This window comes from Monopterus albus, unplaced genomic scaffold (genome assembly GCF_001952655.1).
Source record: "Monopterus albus unplaced genomic scaffold, M_albus_1.0 scaffold162.1, whole genome shotgun sequence".
NCBI lineage: Eukaryota > Metazoa > Chordata > Actinopteri > Synbranchiformes > Synbranchidae > Monopterus > Monopterus albus.
Genome location: NW_018128042.1, coordinates 819,381 through 838,912, shown reverse-complemented (window position 1 = coordinate 838,912; position 19,532 = coordinate 819,381). Strand labels below are relative to the sequence as shown.

At 39.0% G+C, this 19,532-nt stretch overlaps 1 protein-coding gene across 1 annotated transcript in view; it reads right to left on the bottom strand.

Annotated features, from left to right (window-relative positions):
* Nucleotides 1–4,190: 4,190 nt before the first annotated feature.
* The window catches only part of rsu1 (Ras suppressor protein 1), a 31,244-nt gene continuing 15,902 nt past the window's right edge, over nucleotides 4,191–19,532 (bottom strand). The window contains exon 9 of the mRNA XM_020615306.1: nucleotides 4,191–5,088. Coding sequence (XP_020470962.1) covers nucleotides 4,986–5,088 — 103 coding nt within the window. The 3' untranslated portion in view covers nucleotides 4,191–4,985. The remainder of the gene's footprint in view (nucleotides 5,089–19,532) is intronic.

Here is a 19,532-nt window from a genome sequence, read left to right as displayed (position 1 = left end):
GTCTCAAAGCAGGTGTAGAAGGTGTTGAGGTCATCCGGCAGGCTGTCTGTGGAGCTGATGATGCTGGTGGTGGTCCTGTAGTCTGTGATGTGCTGCAGGCCTTGCCACATCTGTCCGGAGTCAGCAGTAAAATAGAAGTCATTCAGCTTCTCTCTGTTCTGCCTCTTGGCCGCTGTGATGGCTTTCCTCAGTCTGTACTTCACAGCTTTGGACTCCATCTCATCGCCTGATCTGAAGTAGAAAGCAGTTGTAATATACTCTTTATTATTACTTATGTCTTATTAGCAGTTGTACACACAGTACTGTCCAACATCTATTTGTGAACAGGTTGCTACAGTGTTTGTATGTACAAAATACCACATGTGTAATGTGTTGTTATATACTGGTATTGCTAACAATGGCTAATATGGCTCTACTGGTAATATGGTTAACTGAAAATGGAATCCAGTTTACTCGGCTGTGATGTCATTCCCAGCGCCAACTTCCAAGCTACAAGGTAAATGGAATGCAGCTTTAGATGTCAAAACATGTGACCTTTGCCATTTACCATTTTGAAGAGGAAGGTGGATGGTAGATAAAGATATACGTCAAGGTCACATCAGAATAACATCCGTTAGGTCCATATATAAAGGAGGCAATCTGCATGTATCTTTGTCAGCTTGGACAATCATAATTTAAGCAAAGATAATGTGACTGTAATTCGTTTCCCGTTCCATCTTTTCCATTTCATTCTGGTCTGGAAGCCTTCACAGCTTAAATATAGCCAGCCCACCCACTTGGAGGTCAGACAAACCCAATCACAGAGCTTCAAAGACAGCATCAAATTTGAATGTTAACAGTGCACATGTTCACATTTTTTAGTTGTAAATTGATCCATTCAGTTCACTGTCGATGGGTGAAAGATGAGTGCATTCAATGGTCCACTTGATTTTCTCTGTGACCATCCAAAATATGATTTCTGTTTATGCTGCCACGTCCTACAGTAGGTATTTGTTTGAGACAGACATCAGTCATAATTGGCAGCTCTCTCTTTTACTCAGTATGGTCTTTTAATGCATGCAACTTAGTGACCACACCATTGTCTCTGTTCTCATTGGTCCTCTGATATCAAAAGTGACACATAATGGCTGTTCTGGTAGTGTGGTCAGATTTCACTGGACTGTCCATCACAGTAAATTTAAGAAAATGTTTTGCAGTGGTTCATGTGGAGATGCAACAACTCATCTAAACATACTAATAGTTCTCACATCAAACTGACTCATATGTGTTGGCCTCAATCAGTTCCTCCGGAGTTAAAGTATAATTTTGTTTCATTACAAAATGTGAACTTGTTGTTTCTGACAACTTTAAAATACTGTACTCACCCTAGGTGTTACGGTCTGTCTGATGATAAGACTGCACTCATGATTCTTGTACTGCAACTTTGCACCATGTCACCAGGTTCCTAGATTGCACCAATTAACTTGGTGAGTATAGTGTTAACATAACTGATAGAAATGATGGCAAAATCTGAGACCCAAGTTGTAATAAATTCAAATTACTCATAAAATTTTCAAAACAAATCTTGTTTCAAAACTATACCCATGCAATAACCAAAACTCATAGAATTTCTTTTTAAAATTAGTGAAAGTATATTTTAAAGACATTAATAAGAAAATGTTTAAAATAAAATAAGATAAAATAACTAAAAAAATTAAAAGCCAAATATTTAAGCTTATGTTTAAAGACGTCTTTGCAGCTCTGTATGTATTAGAAGCTCATCCTGTGGTGGGTAGCATGCTTGCTTCTCTGCCCTGTGTCACCACCCTCATTAAAGTGGCACAGTGCAGCCCCCCTCAGACAATAAAGCCTGCCCTAACACACACGCCACCTATAAATCACCTCATGAAAATCAATGGGCTTTAGTTAGCCTGGGACTCATTGTGTCCTTGGAAAGGTGTGAGATGAATTGAGATGAAGTGGGAACAAAACAGGAACAACATCCACCAAAAGGCACAGAATAGCATATTGCTTTGCTGACCTTTAGGGTGGAGGTGCTGGTCAGTGATACATCATGGACTCATCTTTAGTTTTCTAAAGCACACCAATAGTCATTTTGTATCATGATACATTTTGTGGTAGTGTTGCTTTTCCAGCCTTTCTAAAAGAATGACAAAAAAAAAAATGAAAGACAACATGCTGCCATTACTTCAGATCCTCTAGATAGATGGAGGTCTAAAATTAAAGCTACCATACCGAATAATTTCTTTCAGAAAATTTTGGAAATCCTTTCCTCTACTTTGGCACAACCTTTCTGCTCCCACTAAACTGAAATAATTAGCCTCATTCCCCATATCCAAAAAGCACACAAAGTGATACAACACATGTTAATTGTCACAGTGGTGCTCTCAATTGTATTTTAATTCAAGATGCACCTAGAAAATTACAAATAAGTGTATACCTCCTCTAAGGATAAGAAGCCGGAACAGCTGTAGGTGGATCTAAAATGAAAGTGTTATTTAAGGTCTTTTGCTCAACAATAAACAAATCAAAAGATTCCTAAGGGATTTAGGACCAAATGTGACCATGAACCTTTTGAATTCAATCTGGACATTTATGGTTACGGTCAGTGGAGCATGTCAGTTTTCCTCCTATATCCACTCATGAGCCAAAACATTATGACTACTCCAGCTTGATATATGATACCAGAACAGCTCCAGCCCACCCAGGCATTTCTGCTGCATCTGACACTACAACTGGCTGTCTGATATGTATATCCCAAAACTTGTCATGTGAGGGTGTGAATGGTTTGGCTCATTTGTGTATTCTACTTCGAGCCCATCATGCTCAAAAGCTATTTTGCCTACTGAATTTAAGATGAGTTAGTCTGGGGATATTTGTGCAGTTATAGTCTGGATTCCTGTCAGGACTTCTGGTTCTGAGGACATTGGCGGCTGTAATAGAGGTTAGAGCTGCTGCTGCTTAATGGATGGGCCCTTTAGTATGTGCTGCTCAGATATAAAGGGGCATTTTAACACACAAGAATTAGTCAAGAATACAGTTTGCTATTTGATATGTTTTTTCAAAATGTGATTCTTAATCTTTAGGAACCATTTTGTACTCACAGGGGATTACAAACCCTTATTTACAGACATCTGAGCTGATTGAACTATGCGAAGTGTGACAAAGTCAAAACAAAAACACTACTATTCAAAATGATAATGAAAAGTAATAACACTAAGTTTTGGTCAAAACACAACAATATCTGTAACACAGACCCAGCTTACAATTTTTAATGAATACAAAAGCAGATTGTGATAGTTTTATTTAAAATGTTCAATGAAGAGAATACTGTGAACTTTCAATTAATTCTGGCCTGTGATAAAAGCACAGTGAATTTAAATATGGATGGTATTCATTTATTTTTGCAACTGGCTGAAATGTGACAGACACTTTGTGACCTTAGAATTGATCTGATGTTTGTGTCAAAAAGGTATTTCACACAGAAGTGTTCTTTATTTTTAGCATATTGCAGTAGTAAGCTCCTCGCTCAACTGGAATGAGTTCCGGGCCCCAGCAAATATCCTGTTAGGGGTAACGTTTGACTGTGACCTAAGATTCAACAAGCAGATCAACTCAGTTGTAAAATCAAGTTTCTTTTACCTGAGGTTGCTAAGTAAAGTCAAGTCATTTCTTTCTTTTAGTGACTTTGAGAATGCAAGCCATGCTTTTATAACCTCTAGACTTGACTATTGTAACGCATTATACCTTGGTGTTAATCAGTTGTCTCTCTCTCTCGTCTTCAAATGGTCCAAAATGCTGCTGCTCATCTTTTAACAGGTACTAGGAAATTCGACCATATAACTCCGGTACTGGCCTCTCTTCACTGGCTTCCAGTCCATTTTAGAATTCATTTTAAGCTATTGATTTTTGTTTTTAAGGCTCTTAATGGTTTGGCACCCCCCTACCTCGCTGAGTTGGTGAGGTGGCACGAACCAACTAGATTACTCAGATCCTCAAGCCAGTTTTGTTAGAGGTGCCCAGGGCCAGATACAAATGCTGGTGTAACCGTGCTTTTATTGTTGCAGCTCCTAAATTGTGGAATGGTTTACCTTTTAATGTTAGATCCTCTACAGACTTGACAACTTTTAAATCATTGGTTAAAACATATTTATTCACTTTGGCTTTTAATACGTAGTATTGTCTGATGCTTCCTCCTTTTATCTGTTGATTCTGTGTACTTGGTGTTTTTATGTTCCTATGTTGTTTTATTTCTGTATTGGTATTTTTTACTCTAGATTTGCATTGCTGTGTAAAGTATTTTGGTCGACCAGACGTTATTTTTAAAATGCTATACAAATAAATTTTGATTGACTGATTGATTGTTACCTGTACTGATGCAACAGTCTTTCTATTCTTTTCCTAATAGAATGTTCACTTTACACATTTACAAAGACTTTAGGATGCCGGGTATTTTGACAAATAAAGAAAAGTTGTTTTCTGTATATGAGTTCTGTTATTTAAGATGTGAAATTTTTAAAGCATAGAGACAGAAGCATAATTCCAAAGTCACAACTTGGTAAAACTGTGAAATATAACCAACATTAAAGGTTCAGTGAACTCCAAACTGTATCAGACTTGGCTTTTTTTCTCTCTCTGCTTTTTCGAATGCAAACAAAAGAAATAAATATGTGAATGCCAAAGAATTTGTCACTGCAACAATTTTCTGGGAGAAGTGGTGCCTTATCTGACAGAAACCGAGGGGTGCCAATATTTCTGACCATGACATTAGGACCAACACTTAGACTCAAACAGTAGAGCTGGGTAAAAAATACCATCCATCTGGGCTCCCATACAGTGAATACAGTCCAAACAATATTTCACACTACACATTTGGAAACAAGCTTCGTATATATGCATGTAATGCAAAATGTTTCAATAAAAAGTGAGTGGGTGAAAAAGGCACATGCAGTGTGAGCGTTCATCTCTGTTCTCTGTCTTTCTTTTCACTTGTTCTTGGCGGCCAGTGGTTTGCGGCTTATCTTCTTGCTTTTATCGCCGCTCTTCTTCGGAGGTTCTGGGTTGGCCTGTATGTGTCTGCCGTAGAGACTGAGGAGGACAGGAGAAAGGAGAAGAAGAGAGGGGACATGTTAAGCAGAGGAGAGATTTCTTTCTCTCTGTTAATGTATCCATCAATCTAATAAAATGTACACTGAATGAATGCTTATGTATTTACTTGTGGTAAGGCAGGGGTTCTGAAACATTTCAGACCACATACTACTTCTCACTGCAGATACCAACAAGAGCCACTTTACCTGTGCAAGTCCACCCCTGACTACTACTGCTACGTACTACTACTTCTGTCTGTTTGCTTATTGATCTCCTCTGCTCCATTTATGCATAGTATGGAGAGCACAGCATCTACTCGTGCACTCAATGCACACAACATGCAGTGCTGAATGAACTGAGTCAAGCTAATGTCACTAGCCATGCATCTTGACCATATTGTCATATCACCCTACGTGACTATGAGCAAATTTTATTCCTAAAATATTCAAATGATTAACTCATTTTTACATCATTGAAAAGTGATGCATATATGTAATAACTGTTGTTTGAAATACATTTAAATGATAGTTGTTTTTTTGCCTGAAATTAAGGACCAGTTGAAGTGCAAAGGTTAGGCCTTTCAGCAAAGCTCTGGCGTACCACCAGGGGTACACATGCCACGGTTTGGTAATCACTGTGGTAAGGCACAGGCAGAAGATAAGCATTAAAACTGAAATTGCTGCTTTGTATCTGACTTGACTGTCCTCACTGGTGCCTGTCACCCATTCAGGTACCACATGCATACCCAGGCAGAGTCAAAGACTTAACTCTTCTACTGCAAGTAGAGCCCTGTCTCGGTGTGGTTAACAGGTTTGCTGGCACAAAACCACTATGATCCTCACCAACATGATAGTGTCTGACAGTTTAACTGGAACAAATACAGAGACATCAAATATTCACATACTGTATAACCAACTGGGAGCACACTCTCCGTTACAGAGCCTCGGTCAGTAATGGTGGTCAACATTCACTATGGTACACTTATTAGTGTTGATTACTGTTGAGGAGTGAACAAGAAGAAGAGTGTCCTCAGTCTACCCCCCCACCCCATCTCTGTCTGTCTCCACTGCTCCTCTCCCATGGGTGTCTTGCTTGCATAGAAGTGAGAGAGCTTATTCGAGTGGAAAAGACCTTTTCTTCAGCCCAGTCTCTCTGTTCTCCTCCCTGCAGCATCCTTTACACATAATTGTCGCTTTATTTTTTCCTTCCTACTGTACTTGATGTTGAGTCTGGGTTTAAGACATGCTTACCAAAAACAAGGATATGTTGGAGCATGATCAGGATCCACCAATGCGATCAGTCAGCAAGAAGCAAGAAGACAGTAATAGTATATGTAAAGATCACTGGTGATAGGCTTACGGTGCTAAATTTTGTTCATCTGCCATTTTACATGATGACGGTTGTTGCTGGGGCTCACTGATGGTTGAGGCGTCAGATAACTGCAATGCCCACGGTTTGACTTATTTCACACTGTCGGCCATTTATGAAGCTTCTGATCAAGCCAAACTGGAAAGAATGTATCGTAACAAAACAGATTTTGAGGGAATTGTGTGAGCTGACCAATACAAAAATGATATTATTATTATTCTTATAAGCACGTGCCTTACATTTTAGTTAAATCTGCACATGCATGGCACTTTTAGGCCTCAGTGGTATGCAAACACAGTCCTACACATATGGCCTATAAACACGAATGTGAACTATCATTAAAAAAAGATTGGATCTGACAAAAAGTCAAAATTGAGCATTACAGTAAGGCCTGTGATGTGAACATAGCCTCAAGAAGTGCACGACATCCCTTTTAGAACCTGTAATTATAGATTATATATATATATACACACATACATACAAATATACACACATACTGTACATCATACATACTGACGATGTGTGTACTAGAGAATCCAGAGTGGTGAAAACCTGTCAGTCTATGATTGAAGTGACATGTATTCTCCTGTCTTCTTTCTGCCTCCATCCCATGTCAACACTCTCAACTGGGAATTAAATGCTGTCAAACCCCCAGTATATGCCACCCATCAAAACCACAGCAGGCCTACGGGAAGGAGACAGATAGAAGAAACACACGGACAGAAACACAGCCAGTGGAGGAAATGGTGTCCTGCAGGAGGCAACTCTGCTCTATTTTAACTTGAGTGCTTGCTTTACACATACTGTAGATGGCTTCTTGTCTTGCTCACATGCAGTGAGACTGATCACCTTTGAAAAGCTTGCCTCAGCCACTCTCCAACTTTGTGTGTTACATTACTGTCAAACATCTCGGTTTATTTATGTGATATTGTTGTAGACAAAATCAGTCGTTTTTGCTTGGTGCAATACAAACAACCTTCCCTCACCTTTACAAGATGGATAATTAATTTCATCATAACATTACTAGTAATGTAAATTAGAGGATTTCCCCTGAATTTATTTTTTAATTTATTTAATAGCACAATAACATAGTTTCAGTGGGGATAACAAAAGTTTATAGCCTGATTTGCACAGAAATGTTGAGACTAACACTTATATGAGAGTAAAAAAAGGGCCTGATAATTTTTAAAAATGTTGCCCTAAAGACTCTGAACAACCATAATCTTTTACAGTATCTTAAGCGAGTAAGAGTCAAGGGCTCATGCATGAGATCTCTGGATATTCTTAACAAACATTACGGTCTGGTGTCTGGTGCAGTGGTGTGTTTCCCTGATGTCTTTTTAATTGGTTTTTAATTGGTTTTTGAACAAGAGTGGAGGTCTGTGGCACAAACGAATAAGCTAATCCTGGACAGACAGGCATTAATCATGAATAGAGGCAATTCATTGCTGATTTTAGTCTGTGTATGGGGACTGTTGAAAATACAGTTAATATAGAAGATGACCAGCCTTATTCTTTAAAGTCACTCATTAGGACAAATTAATTAGACTGACAACCAGAATAGGACACGGCCCTGGTTCTGCTGGTGGTGGCAAATCATACAGAATCTTTCCTCTACATATAGCTGGGTAAGACTAACACACCACTGCGTATCCTTCACGGCTCTTCATCTCCAAATCTCATTCATGGATCTTGTTTTTCCATCTTTTCCACCCTCCCCCCCCCCCCCCCCCCCCATTTTACCATTTGTTTGGCTCCCTCATTCTTGGCTCTTTCTCCTCTGTTGTTTGCAAATGAATCCCTGCGAACAAGATTGTGCTCTTTAACTCCCTTCCTCTTGTCAGTTACGTGCATGATGTCATGACGCTAACGATAATGCTGCAATCTAATTGGCTGTTCAGTAAGAAATCTTGCTCAGTCAACAACACTGTGTGACTTTATGCCAGAAACAGACGTGGTTCTGAGACATCTATTTTCAGTACAAACACATTTTGTCTTTCCGCTGCGTTATCTAAATGAACATTTCAACTATTTGTTCATCTCTCACCACTTGTACACTGTGTGCTCTGTGCTGGGCAGCAAAGCACCACGCATTCAATCAATCCTATTGATTAGGATTTTTTTCACATTAAACCAAACAAAGGAAAGATGAAATGAAATATAAATCCAGGGGGAGAAAAAAAAAAATCAAAGATTCCATGGTTGTTGTGCTACTGTAATAAGCCTTAAACCGCTATTCCTCCCTGCTGCATCCTGCCTGGTCATTTACTGTGTTGTAATGCAGTCAAATTCATGATATAGCTGCTCTCATTTACATATTTTTCTGTTTCTTTTGGCAGGCATTTCAATGAAGAAGAAATAGCCTAATTAATTAATTGCAGCTCATATGTCAAAATGTCATTCTCTGCTACACCACAGAACTGTTAAACCTCAGTTCTGTCCATCTCTGTGGTCAGCTGCAGTATTTAAATGCAGCCCAATTGATAATAGTTTGTCTCATTTGTATGTTTTTGTATGTTTCAGGTGTCACATTGAAGCAGATAACACATGCATAGGAATAAATTTTGTCTCTGTTCTGTTGTTAAACAGAAGCAAGATCTATAGGCTATTACAATATAAGACCATAGCACTGTCTAAGAAAGTCAACATCAAAACAGGTTTACGACAGCTACCTGTGTGTGTTGTGTGCTGCCAGAACGCGGATGACCTGCACTGAATATTGTGCATTAGTGCATCCCGAGTAGACACAGATGGAGCACCAATGCTGCTGCTACTCTGTAGACATGGTGTTAGTCTTGTTAACACTCTATCTGTCAGCACTGACACTCAACCCACTGACTGATGAAGCAAAGAAATCCCAGAGATACTACAACAGACCGATCCTCAGTTGGGTTCCTTTACCATGCATCCTATCACTTCTCAAGGATTATCAAGAAATCCAACACCTAAACTGTTCAAATGTAAGACAACAACCAGCCGTAACATGAAAATTATGAGGAAAATGAAGTCAAATGGCTTATTAAAAATTTAGATCCAAAACAAAATTGCATATTTTTTTTTTTTTCAGTGCTTTTCTATGAAAATGTCCAGATTCTACTTTGCTGTAACTGCTTCATAAAAAGCCACCAATCAGAACAACAACACTGAGTTGTGTTGAATTTATTATTGCTTGAATTCTTATGAAAAAAATTTCTGTTTAAACCACAGCTACATAATATTTCTTGTTCTTTTTGTTATTTAAAATGTGGTTAATTTATGCTGAGCTGTATGGTGTTTTGGAGACAAATTTCAAACTTACTACATGTGTAGCTTAGCTTCTGTCCTCTGAATAAAAGCTTCAAGTTTGGCTTTACATTGGAGAAATAACTAGAAGTATGAAGTGATCACTTTAGAATTTTACCTATACTCTGTGCCAAATTATGTGGTTATTTATTTTAACATTTTAGGAGATTATGCGGAAATAAACAAGAATTTACAGACCTGTAAAATAAAGTGTTACCCTGCATTTATTTAATTATACACAGTACATATTTCTTTCTGGAGTTACATGCCTATAACACTGTTTTCCTTTTTAATGCAGTATGTTTTTATGTTGAGTGGTTTTGTGTATGATCTGTAAATATTGTTTGACTTTGTATGGGCAACTCTTATTAATGATTGGATAACTGTGCACTGTTAGTTATGGATTGTGTGGCTGAAGTAGGCCTACTCTGTTTCAGCCGAGGCACAGGAGCCCCATTTGTCACAGGGAGATTTACACACGGATTAATGAATATGTTCCCACATGCAGAAGCCACTACTGTAAATATATTAAACCTAACTACAAGTGGCAAGACAGAAAATTCATGATAATAACCTTCTTGACATGAGAGGAAAAAAAATTTGGATCCTTGCTTATATTAACAATGTCCCAACTGGGTGTAGCCCAGGACTCATCCTGAGAACAGCCAGAATAATTTTACTGTTAGACATGAGTAGCAGCTTTCCAGTGTGATATATGGAGGAAAGCAGATAACCACTTATATTCTGACCAATCCTGTCACTGTGCCCAAAGATTTGCTGCTGCTGTGCCATCTGTGAGTGAAGTTACTCACAACCACCTCCTTCAAATTAGAACTTAGATTAAACATTCCTGCAGCGGAATGATGACTACAGGTGCTTAATCAGCTGCTTAACATTCTTTAGGTTGTTGTGGAGAAATAACTCATCACACAAAACATCGGTACAGACATTTCTATGGAGCTCTGTGGGCTCTGTTTACCTGAAACAGGTTGCAGATGCAAAGGCCCCCAGGTCGAAAGGAGATCCTCGCGACAAAAAAAAATGCTTATTTGAAAATAATTTTTTAAAATTAAATTATCACACATATTTTATGAATCCGATAATTTTACAATAAATTATTCAACATGAATGTCGGCAATTCAGTTGTGGATTTAAGGTTCTACTTTAAGTTAGTGTGGCCATTAAAATACATTTGGGTACCTGCTCTCATGCTTCCCAGCCTAGATTGTTGTCTGGAAAACTGCAATGCAGCTGTCAACATTAATGCTTACTTAATACTGGGCCAAAATGGGCACCAGAATTGCACTGCACTGCCTAATCAGCATAAACACAGCCTCAGCTGCACCTTTCCTACCATCTCAGCATAAGCATATTCATTCTTGGCAGGAAAATACCAAATATACCAATGCACTAAAAAATAGACTGGCACCCAAAAGAAAATGGCATCAAGGCTGTTTGAAGGTGCACTAACTTTGTGTTGGCAAAGCCAAAATAAAATCTGGAGCAAATTGAAGAATGTCCCATAAATTAAAAGGTGTTTAGTGATTTTAGAGAACTCTGTATTGGTTCTGTCTATGGAAGACACAAAAATTTGGCCTGCATCTGTGAAAAAAGGTGTTCTGAGCAGTCGAAACTCAAATGCAATTTCATGTCAAAATGAGCCCCAAAATTACACTGTGCCATCTAATCAGCATGAACACAGCGGAGTCAGTGCCTCTCCTTTCACTCTGATGCAAACAGGTTTGTTTGGCACCAGAAAAATGAGCAAAACATAAACACAAACCCAAAAATAATAAAGATTAGTTCCTGAGGAAAACCGTGTTTGCCCTATTGGTGGCTTTGCACCAGGAAGAAAACATTGCCTTCAGTGTGTCACTTCTGTGGATCCTTATCCAGTGACTACACTTAACTTACATTTGGAGTAGAATACTTATTTTTTGTGGTATTTTGTGTCTGTTAATAGGTTTTTGTATATGACAGTTATATTAATATTGTGAATGCTTGTCATCCTGGACTATGAGATGAGGCAAGTTCCTAACAACAGTACTGTAACTCGTCACAACAAAAAACAGCTAATGATAAATTAAAATAAGCCTTTTATCTGCATTGTCTTTAAACATCAATTACGTATATTCATATCAGCCAATCAATTATATATACGTATATGTATATTCTTAAAATGAAATCAGTTCTAGTTTTTTACATCCCAACTGTGTCTCAGTTACTACCGCCTGTTCTCACCAATGCTGTGCAGTAGCACACTGGATTTTGTCCATAAGTATTATCCTGTAACACATGTATGTTTTGTCCTGTGCCTTTAAATGCACTTGTCTGTCCGCACTGCTTTTTCTCTATCTTTCTATTCCCAATGTAAATACCCTGACATCTGAATTAATTGAGACCTTCTTCTTACTTTAACCCTGCTGAAAGAACACCAATTACTAGAACTGTTTAATTACGTTTACGAGCAACACAGAGCACTAAGAGTTCTCCCTACTGATCAACATAAAGATTTCCCATTTCTTTTAAGTGTGTGCGTGTGTTCAAGTGCAGCTCCAGTGATGAACTGTTAGGGCCAATTAAATGCAGAAGAAGACAGGCGAATGGATTCAGATTCCTGATGATGTCTTTATGGAGCTCTGCTATTCCTCACGGCTTAATTAATCACGGCAAAGTTCTGCATGTGTGTGTGTGTATAAAGAGACAAAGTTGGTATTTGCTTTCTTTTGTCTATGTGTGTGTGTGTGTTAAAAAGTTAAAAATATGTATGTGTGCATGTGTGTGATAAATGTGCAGGGAGGCCAAAGGCCATTGATCTGATGTGGGCCATCCTCTTGCAAGTGCCTCATCTTCACCAGAGCTGGAAGCAATTTAGTAGCTTGCTTTACAGGCAGAGACACATTAATAGGAAGGAGAAGAAAAAAAGGACAGGAGGATATAAAGAAGCAGTAACGATAAGGAAGGAGAGAGAACAGAGAGAAAAACAGATCCTAATTAAGATTCATGACAAACAACTGGGGCTTTTAGCCAGTGGTGGCGAAGCTCTCTGCCCTCATCATTAGTTAGTTACATTTCCCGCTGACCCACCACTACTCTAAGGGGTGGTTGTACAGTATGTTAGAACCATTTTATCCATAACTAAAATCAACACAAATACCCTCTACCTCTAGGGCAGTCCACATTATTCTGTTTCATCTCTGCCTTGGTCTGCATTTAACCTCCAGGCCCTTTTCTTGCAATACCGAGAAAATCTCTCATTTGAAATGTATAAACCACATTACAGGGAGATTAAATTGTCTGAAACTGTCCATTACATTACTACTGATACTTGCTTGAGAAGAGTATGACAACTAAAACTAATTAATACGAAAATATCCTCCTCAAGGTTTAAACTGTATATCATGGTTCGTCAACATCTGTTTATTAATAGACATGGAAAAGTGGTATCGTGCCACCCCTAGTATTTAGAATATCTAGATTTTTTTCTTGCCAAACCTCAAAAACAATTCAGATGAAAGTAATTTTATTAGGAATGACTTACTGACCCCAGACACATGCATTCTAAAGATCTTATGTATAAATCCATCTGTCAGCTTAATATGAGTGAGCAGGCACTGTGCCTAAAACCAGTTATTTAAATTGTTTAAGAAAACTGATTAATAACAAATAAGAAAACATCTGTTTTCAAAATACCACCAGAGATAGAAATTAGCTAGCATAGACACTATAAATAACTTAATTTGACTACCACAATAACTCTGCTTGACAGATTTTCAAGAAACTGAATGTCAACGCAGTTTGATTCTTGAGATGACAGTGACACCAAATTCTGCTCTTTCTGGTGGTTAAGCATCAGCTTTTACTTTGAAAACATAAGGAAGGGTCTAATAGATTTCTGGTGGTTAAGCATCAGCTTTTACATAAAAAAAACATAAGGAAGGGTCTAATAGGATGACCCTTCACTTAAGGTGACGATTCACAGGTGACGTTCTCAGTATGAGTTTACGCTCAGGGGAGAGCCAGCAGCTTTGATTGCTGTGAGTGTAAGAATCCTGCTTTATGCTCAAATCATCTGTTTCATGAATGATTCTGTCCTCCCTCACACCACAACCTGGTCTTCATACTCCCAAATTTTTACTTGCAAACTGACCAACACTCAAACTTTGGTTTGTGTGTTTTCAAACTTTGGCAGTTCTATATTCAAAGACTTACTGAGTCTCACGCACAGGAACGTGTCTATGTCCAAGCTGAGACAGCAGAAGGCCACAGTCCTACAATGGATATCTCGCATCTCCAACCAGGCAACAAGGCAGTTATGGATGTAAAAATCAATTGACCACAGATCATTATTTGCTGATGTTTGATAAATAACTTTGGTGACTGACTGATCATTATTCATGCTTTTGCCCCACTTGACAGTGACTGATTATGTTGTATTCATTATTCTTTAATAGTGAATGGATTATTGCATTATAGTGGTTTGTTAAATGATTCATTTTGGAATATTACAGTACACAAAGTGCTGTTGCTGCAAATCAGCTGAGCCTCTTGAAGTGAAACTTTGTGAGGTCGGGTATGTATGTACAGTAGAGTACAGCACATTGAAGAGGGCCAACAAATACACAGTGAACCTGAGTACTGTTTATACAACTACAAAAGGTGTACATTGGGCATCATTGTGACAAATGTGCTGGGAAAGTTACTTGAAAACTGGAAGCAATTACTCATAAAATATAATTAAACCACTTTCCTAATTCTTCAGCAGCAAAATAAACTAAAACTTGGCTAAACTGACTAAACAATTCCAAATCCACCTTAACCATGTGTCACAAGCAGAAACACCAAACAGTCAGTGTCTTACCTTCAGACTCTGGTAAGACACCAAACATGCCAACCCCAAATGTGAAAGTAGTGTTTCTGGGATTAGTAATAGTACTTCAGCATGTTTCAAAGTCCACTGTGCTGCCCAGCACTGCTTTTAAATGAACTGAACTGACTGTATGGCAGCTAGCTGGCCTGGTGTTGTCCTTGGACACCTCCTTGTTTTTGGTGTGTTTTTCTGTTTTTTCCACTTCATTAGGAAACTATGACAAAATTACTGCCTCTTACAGTTAAACTGCAGTTTAACTTCACTCTCTCTCTCAATTGTCTTCTCTCTTAATTCCTCTCTCTTAATCAAATACCTCACTTTTGCTCAGTGGCCCATTTGTTTTTGTTTTTTTTCAGTTTTCAAAATAACAAATCGGCCACTGGGGACTTTCTTCCACTTTTTTCCTGTCTTTTTTTATACAATCATTCGATATTCTGTTATGTGGCATTAGACAAAATTCCTAGTGGTCTAAGTTTAGATAGATGCAGTAGATTAGATGCATATATCGCTGGGAAGTTGCATGCAGTGCCAGTATGTTACAAACATTACAAACTAATCTCTGAACTTTGGACATTTTGTGGTCAGTTATGTTGCAGTAGCAGTTTCATGTAGTAAGAACATTTTAAGATGCCACTTAGTCAGAATTAATAGTCAGTCAAATCATGACCATTCAGTAATCTCAACCATTTGTCAACATTACATGTTCACTCTAAAATTATTTTCTGTTATTGTTGTTATGAATTTAAATTAAAATCATTTCAGTTAACTGAGACCACAGGAATCTCTGGTCACCACTGTTAATGTGATTGACCAAAATAGCTCATGCTTCATCAACAGATAGCTACCAAAGCAGTAAAATCAATGTAAGATTATACTCAACACAAAGTTATTAAAAAAAAGCCACACTGGCCATACTTTTTATGTGGCACTGGATCACACATCTGGTTAAGCTCAACACATACTAAGTCCTATTCTGTTGCATATTGATGGAAATCCACCTTTACAAACACACAGACACGAAAACACTGACTAATGATAACTTTACTGACTGCTAAATAATGCACAGAGATTCCGTGTGCTGCAGCACATCTCCAGGCTCCAGTTAGTTATCAGAACATGGGGGGAGAAAGAAGCTGACTTGTCAAACATAACCATAGGGTGTAAGCGGGGAGAGAAAAGAACCTACAGGGGTAGAAATATGTGTAGGCCTAAAGGTAAATACAAAGTTGACAAAGTACCCAGTTAACTTGCTTGCAGAGCAGAAATGAAGCAATGTCAGGACAAGTCAACCACAGTTTCAGCAAGGCTAACAAACTCCTGTGAACCTAACGAAAATACAAGCTAGAAATGGAGCTAAAGAAAGAATCAGTCAAGCTACCACTGATATCCCTCAGATGTAGACATTGGTTTCTTTGATGGACCGAACACTTCGGATTGTTCATCGCACCTGACGGACAAAGCATGCCTCCAACAGAAGTAAAACAGCGCTGAAATGCCACTGACCTAAGGTCAAGACAAAAATGATTCGAATGTACTTCCACATTCTATCATTTGTAATATAAATATATGTTCATTGTATGTTGCAAATATGCACTGTTTGAATAAAAACTGTACAAGCAAGTACAACCAAAAGTTGTACTTGTCCAAAGATACAGTTTCAAAGAAGGACAAGAAATTTGCCAGTGTATGGTGCTTTCCTGAAAACAGCATAGGCTAGAGAGCACAGGAAGAGGTGCTCAAATGCATTTTAACAGTCACACCAACTTAAAATAAACCTTTAAATTCACAGCTGATGTGTGAATAATTTGTTGTCAAATTATCCGAATTATGAAATGTGTGTAATAAATTACTAGTCCTCAGGATGTGGCTGTAGATAGGAATATGTTAAATAGGGCTGGTGCACATCATCATGTGTGCATCACCTGTGCTTACAGTATAGGATACAGTTGTGAGTAAATTACGCTATATAATTGCTGCTGGTTACAGGACCAGAGACTTTCTTTCTTTCATGCACAAAAACGGGTAAAGACTGGGTGAATATTTAAGTGCAATATTTGTACAATGAATATTTTTGTCATCACAATTTAGCAGTCGAGTACATACTGGAATTGGTTGGAGAATAAGATATAGGGAAATAATTTTTCTCATGTATTTATCTATCTCATATCTCAAGACATCAGTGACATCAGTCAAAGTCAGGTTTCCAGAGCTGCTCTGTTTGACCATCACTAACGCCCGCCCCGACTCCACCTGCTCATGATGCATTTCTCCCAATAATAATGTATTCCGCCTCTCTTTTAAGTTTCATCTGGTTGCATCTGGCTGCGCCAAAAATGAACTCTGTTTTTCTTAAAATAAGCTTTCACCCATTTTATGTCATATTTTGCTCATAATAACAAGATAACATATCAGGGATACAAACAGATATGTTGCATAAACAAATGTTTTATTTGGTGTAATTTTGCAGAAAAATCCAAAGGGTTTAATCAGTAAAATCAGTTCTTCAGCTGCTGCTCCTCCCTGTGTTCCAGAGCTGAGCAAAACAGCCAGTTCACACCAATGGGAGAAAGAGGGGAGATAGGACATGAGACAGAGGTGCAATATCAGCCCTCAAGCTGTAAGACCTTTTCGCTGCAGGGCCCTGGTGCAGCTGTCTCTGTTAGGCATTAATGCATGAATATAATTAGACAGCAACTGAGAGGACAGGACTGCACTCCGCATCCAGCAGAACTAATCAGGCCTGGTCAAGCAGAAATGGTTGGGAATGACATTAAATGAGATGAGAGAGACAGCATGTTGCTGTGAGAATAATGAAAACTGCAGAAAAACAGAGACATTTCAGGACATTGCAAATGTAAATTTAAATAAATGCTCTTACATGCAGCACTGAGAGGTGGCACTACTAAACAGTGTTATTGTGTAGGAGAGTAAAATATTTAAGGACAGTACAGATTTATCTTTGCTGAGTGATTTGAATTTCCATAAAAAATGGTTGTTTAAAAAACTATTTTGAAACCGTTAGCGACTATTTTATCAGGCACAGATGAAGGGAGAATAGGAGCCATGTTATCATCACAATATAATAGTAACTGTTCAGACAACAACAACGCAACGACAACCTGACTGACAAGTCAGACTGACTTGAAAATACAGCAGCTGATGTTAGCATATTACAAATGTATCAGTGTTACACGCTAAGTAACAAATTTTGTTTTATAATCTTTTTTTATTCATGCATTAAATTATTATGTTTTTATTTTAACAAGTATTGTTCTTCTAGATTTCGTTTTTGATTTGACCACACATGGTGCCCTACTGCTGAGAAGCACCCCCAGAGCATAAATCATGGTGGTGGCTCACCGTCATGATGCCTGTCAGCCATCAGTAGTTGACAATGGCATCGTCCCATCGCCCATCCCTAAGTTGTATTAATATGCTGCTCTCAACCAAAGTACTGGGCAGTCCAACTAACTGACCAACTGACACCACCATGCAAAAACAGAATAACGCCTCTGAAAATGGTTAGCAAATGCAATCAGAGAGTGCAAACCCCTATCAAGCAGCTCAGTTCCCCCATAATACCATTCTACCTAAAGGTGTGTATGGCCTTGTTTTTCTACACTCATGGAGACCAGGAGCATACTACAGTAGCTCCGAGGGGACCAGGGTCACTTGTGGGGACTGGAGTCTGATTCCCATGACATACAGTAGTTTGTCAAAATTTACAAAAACACTGTGTCAAGTTAGAGTAAGTGTCAGCTTTAGTTAAGATTAGGGCAAGTCTCTGAAAATGAACGCAAGTCTACTACTACAGTAAGTGACAAAAACAAGAGTGTGTGTGTTGATAGAACTGGAAGATGAAGGACATGTAGTCAGGTGTAAATGAAGCTGTGGAGACACAAAGATCTCTTTGAGAAATTGCTTAACACCTGTCTGAAGACAGGTTCCTCCTAGATGTATGTGTGTGTGTGTCTGTCTTCTCTTTCACTGTTGCACTTTTTCAGATGCAGTCACACACCCTTCTCACTCTCATGGGTTCTCACAGTCTGTTCATACAGTGTCTCTCACAGACAGTGTGATAAAATAGCCACATGTGGAGGAGGTAAGAATGTCCAGGTCCTGGGGCCTGGCTGCTGCTTACTGTTCATTACATTAAGAGTAACTGAAGACCCCCTGCTTTTGCTACCCTACAGTGGTTTAACTGACATCACTGTTATGTGCGATTACAGGTTTAGCAGTGGACAGTTCTGACTACACCTACTCACACAGATCAGTGACGCTGTCTGTGTTCAGAGCTGAAGCAGGAAACTTGAATCCACAGAGGGCCGCTGATCAGCCTGCTGCTAGGTTAATTTTTAGTCACCCTGTGGCCTTTTTGACCACTAGTAATTGTCAGGTCCCCCCCCCCTGCCTCTCTTCCGCCTTTCTCTCCTCTGTTCTCTCGACCTGCCTTTCTTCCGCCTTTCTCTCCTCTGTTCTCTCGACCTGCGAGATTCGCACCTCAGCTGTGTTGCATTCGTAATTAGCAATTCGATTGTCGGTGCACACAGCTGACGTGCATCCCGCTGAGTGACTTCCTCCTTGTTTGCTCTGAGTTTCTCTCCCTATACTTCTATATGCCACCATTACACATCACTAACTTTGTGTCTCCTCTCTCCCGTAGTGTGTCCTCTCTCTCTCTCCCTGTACCTTTCTGCAGGGTGCCCTGGCCCTGGAGCTCTACGTCTGTGACGAGCAGTCACCAGCCACATCGACCTGATCAGTGTTTGATTGTTGAGTCTTGTTGCTTTTCTTCTTTTGTCTCTCCTCTATCCACTCACCCCAACCGGTCGAGGCAGAAGGCCGCCCCCCAAGAGCCGGGGTCTGTCGGAGGGTTCTTCCGTTAAAGGGGGTTTTTTCCTCCCCACTGTCGCCAAGTGCTTGC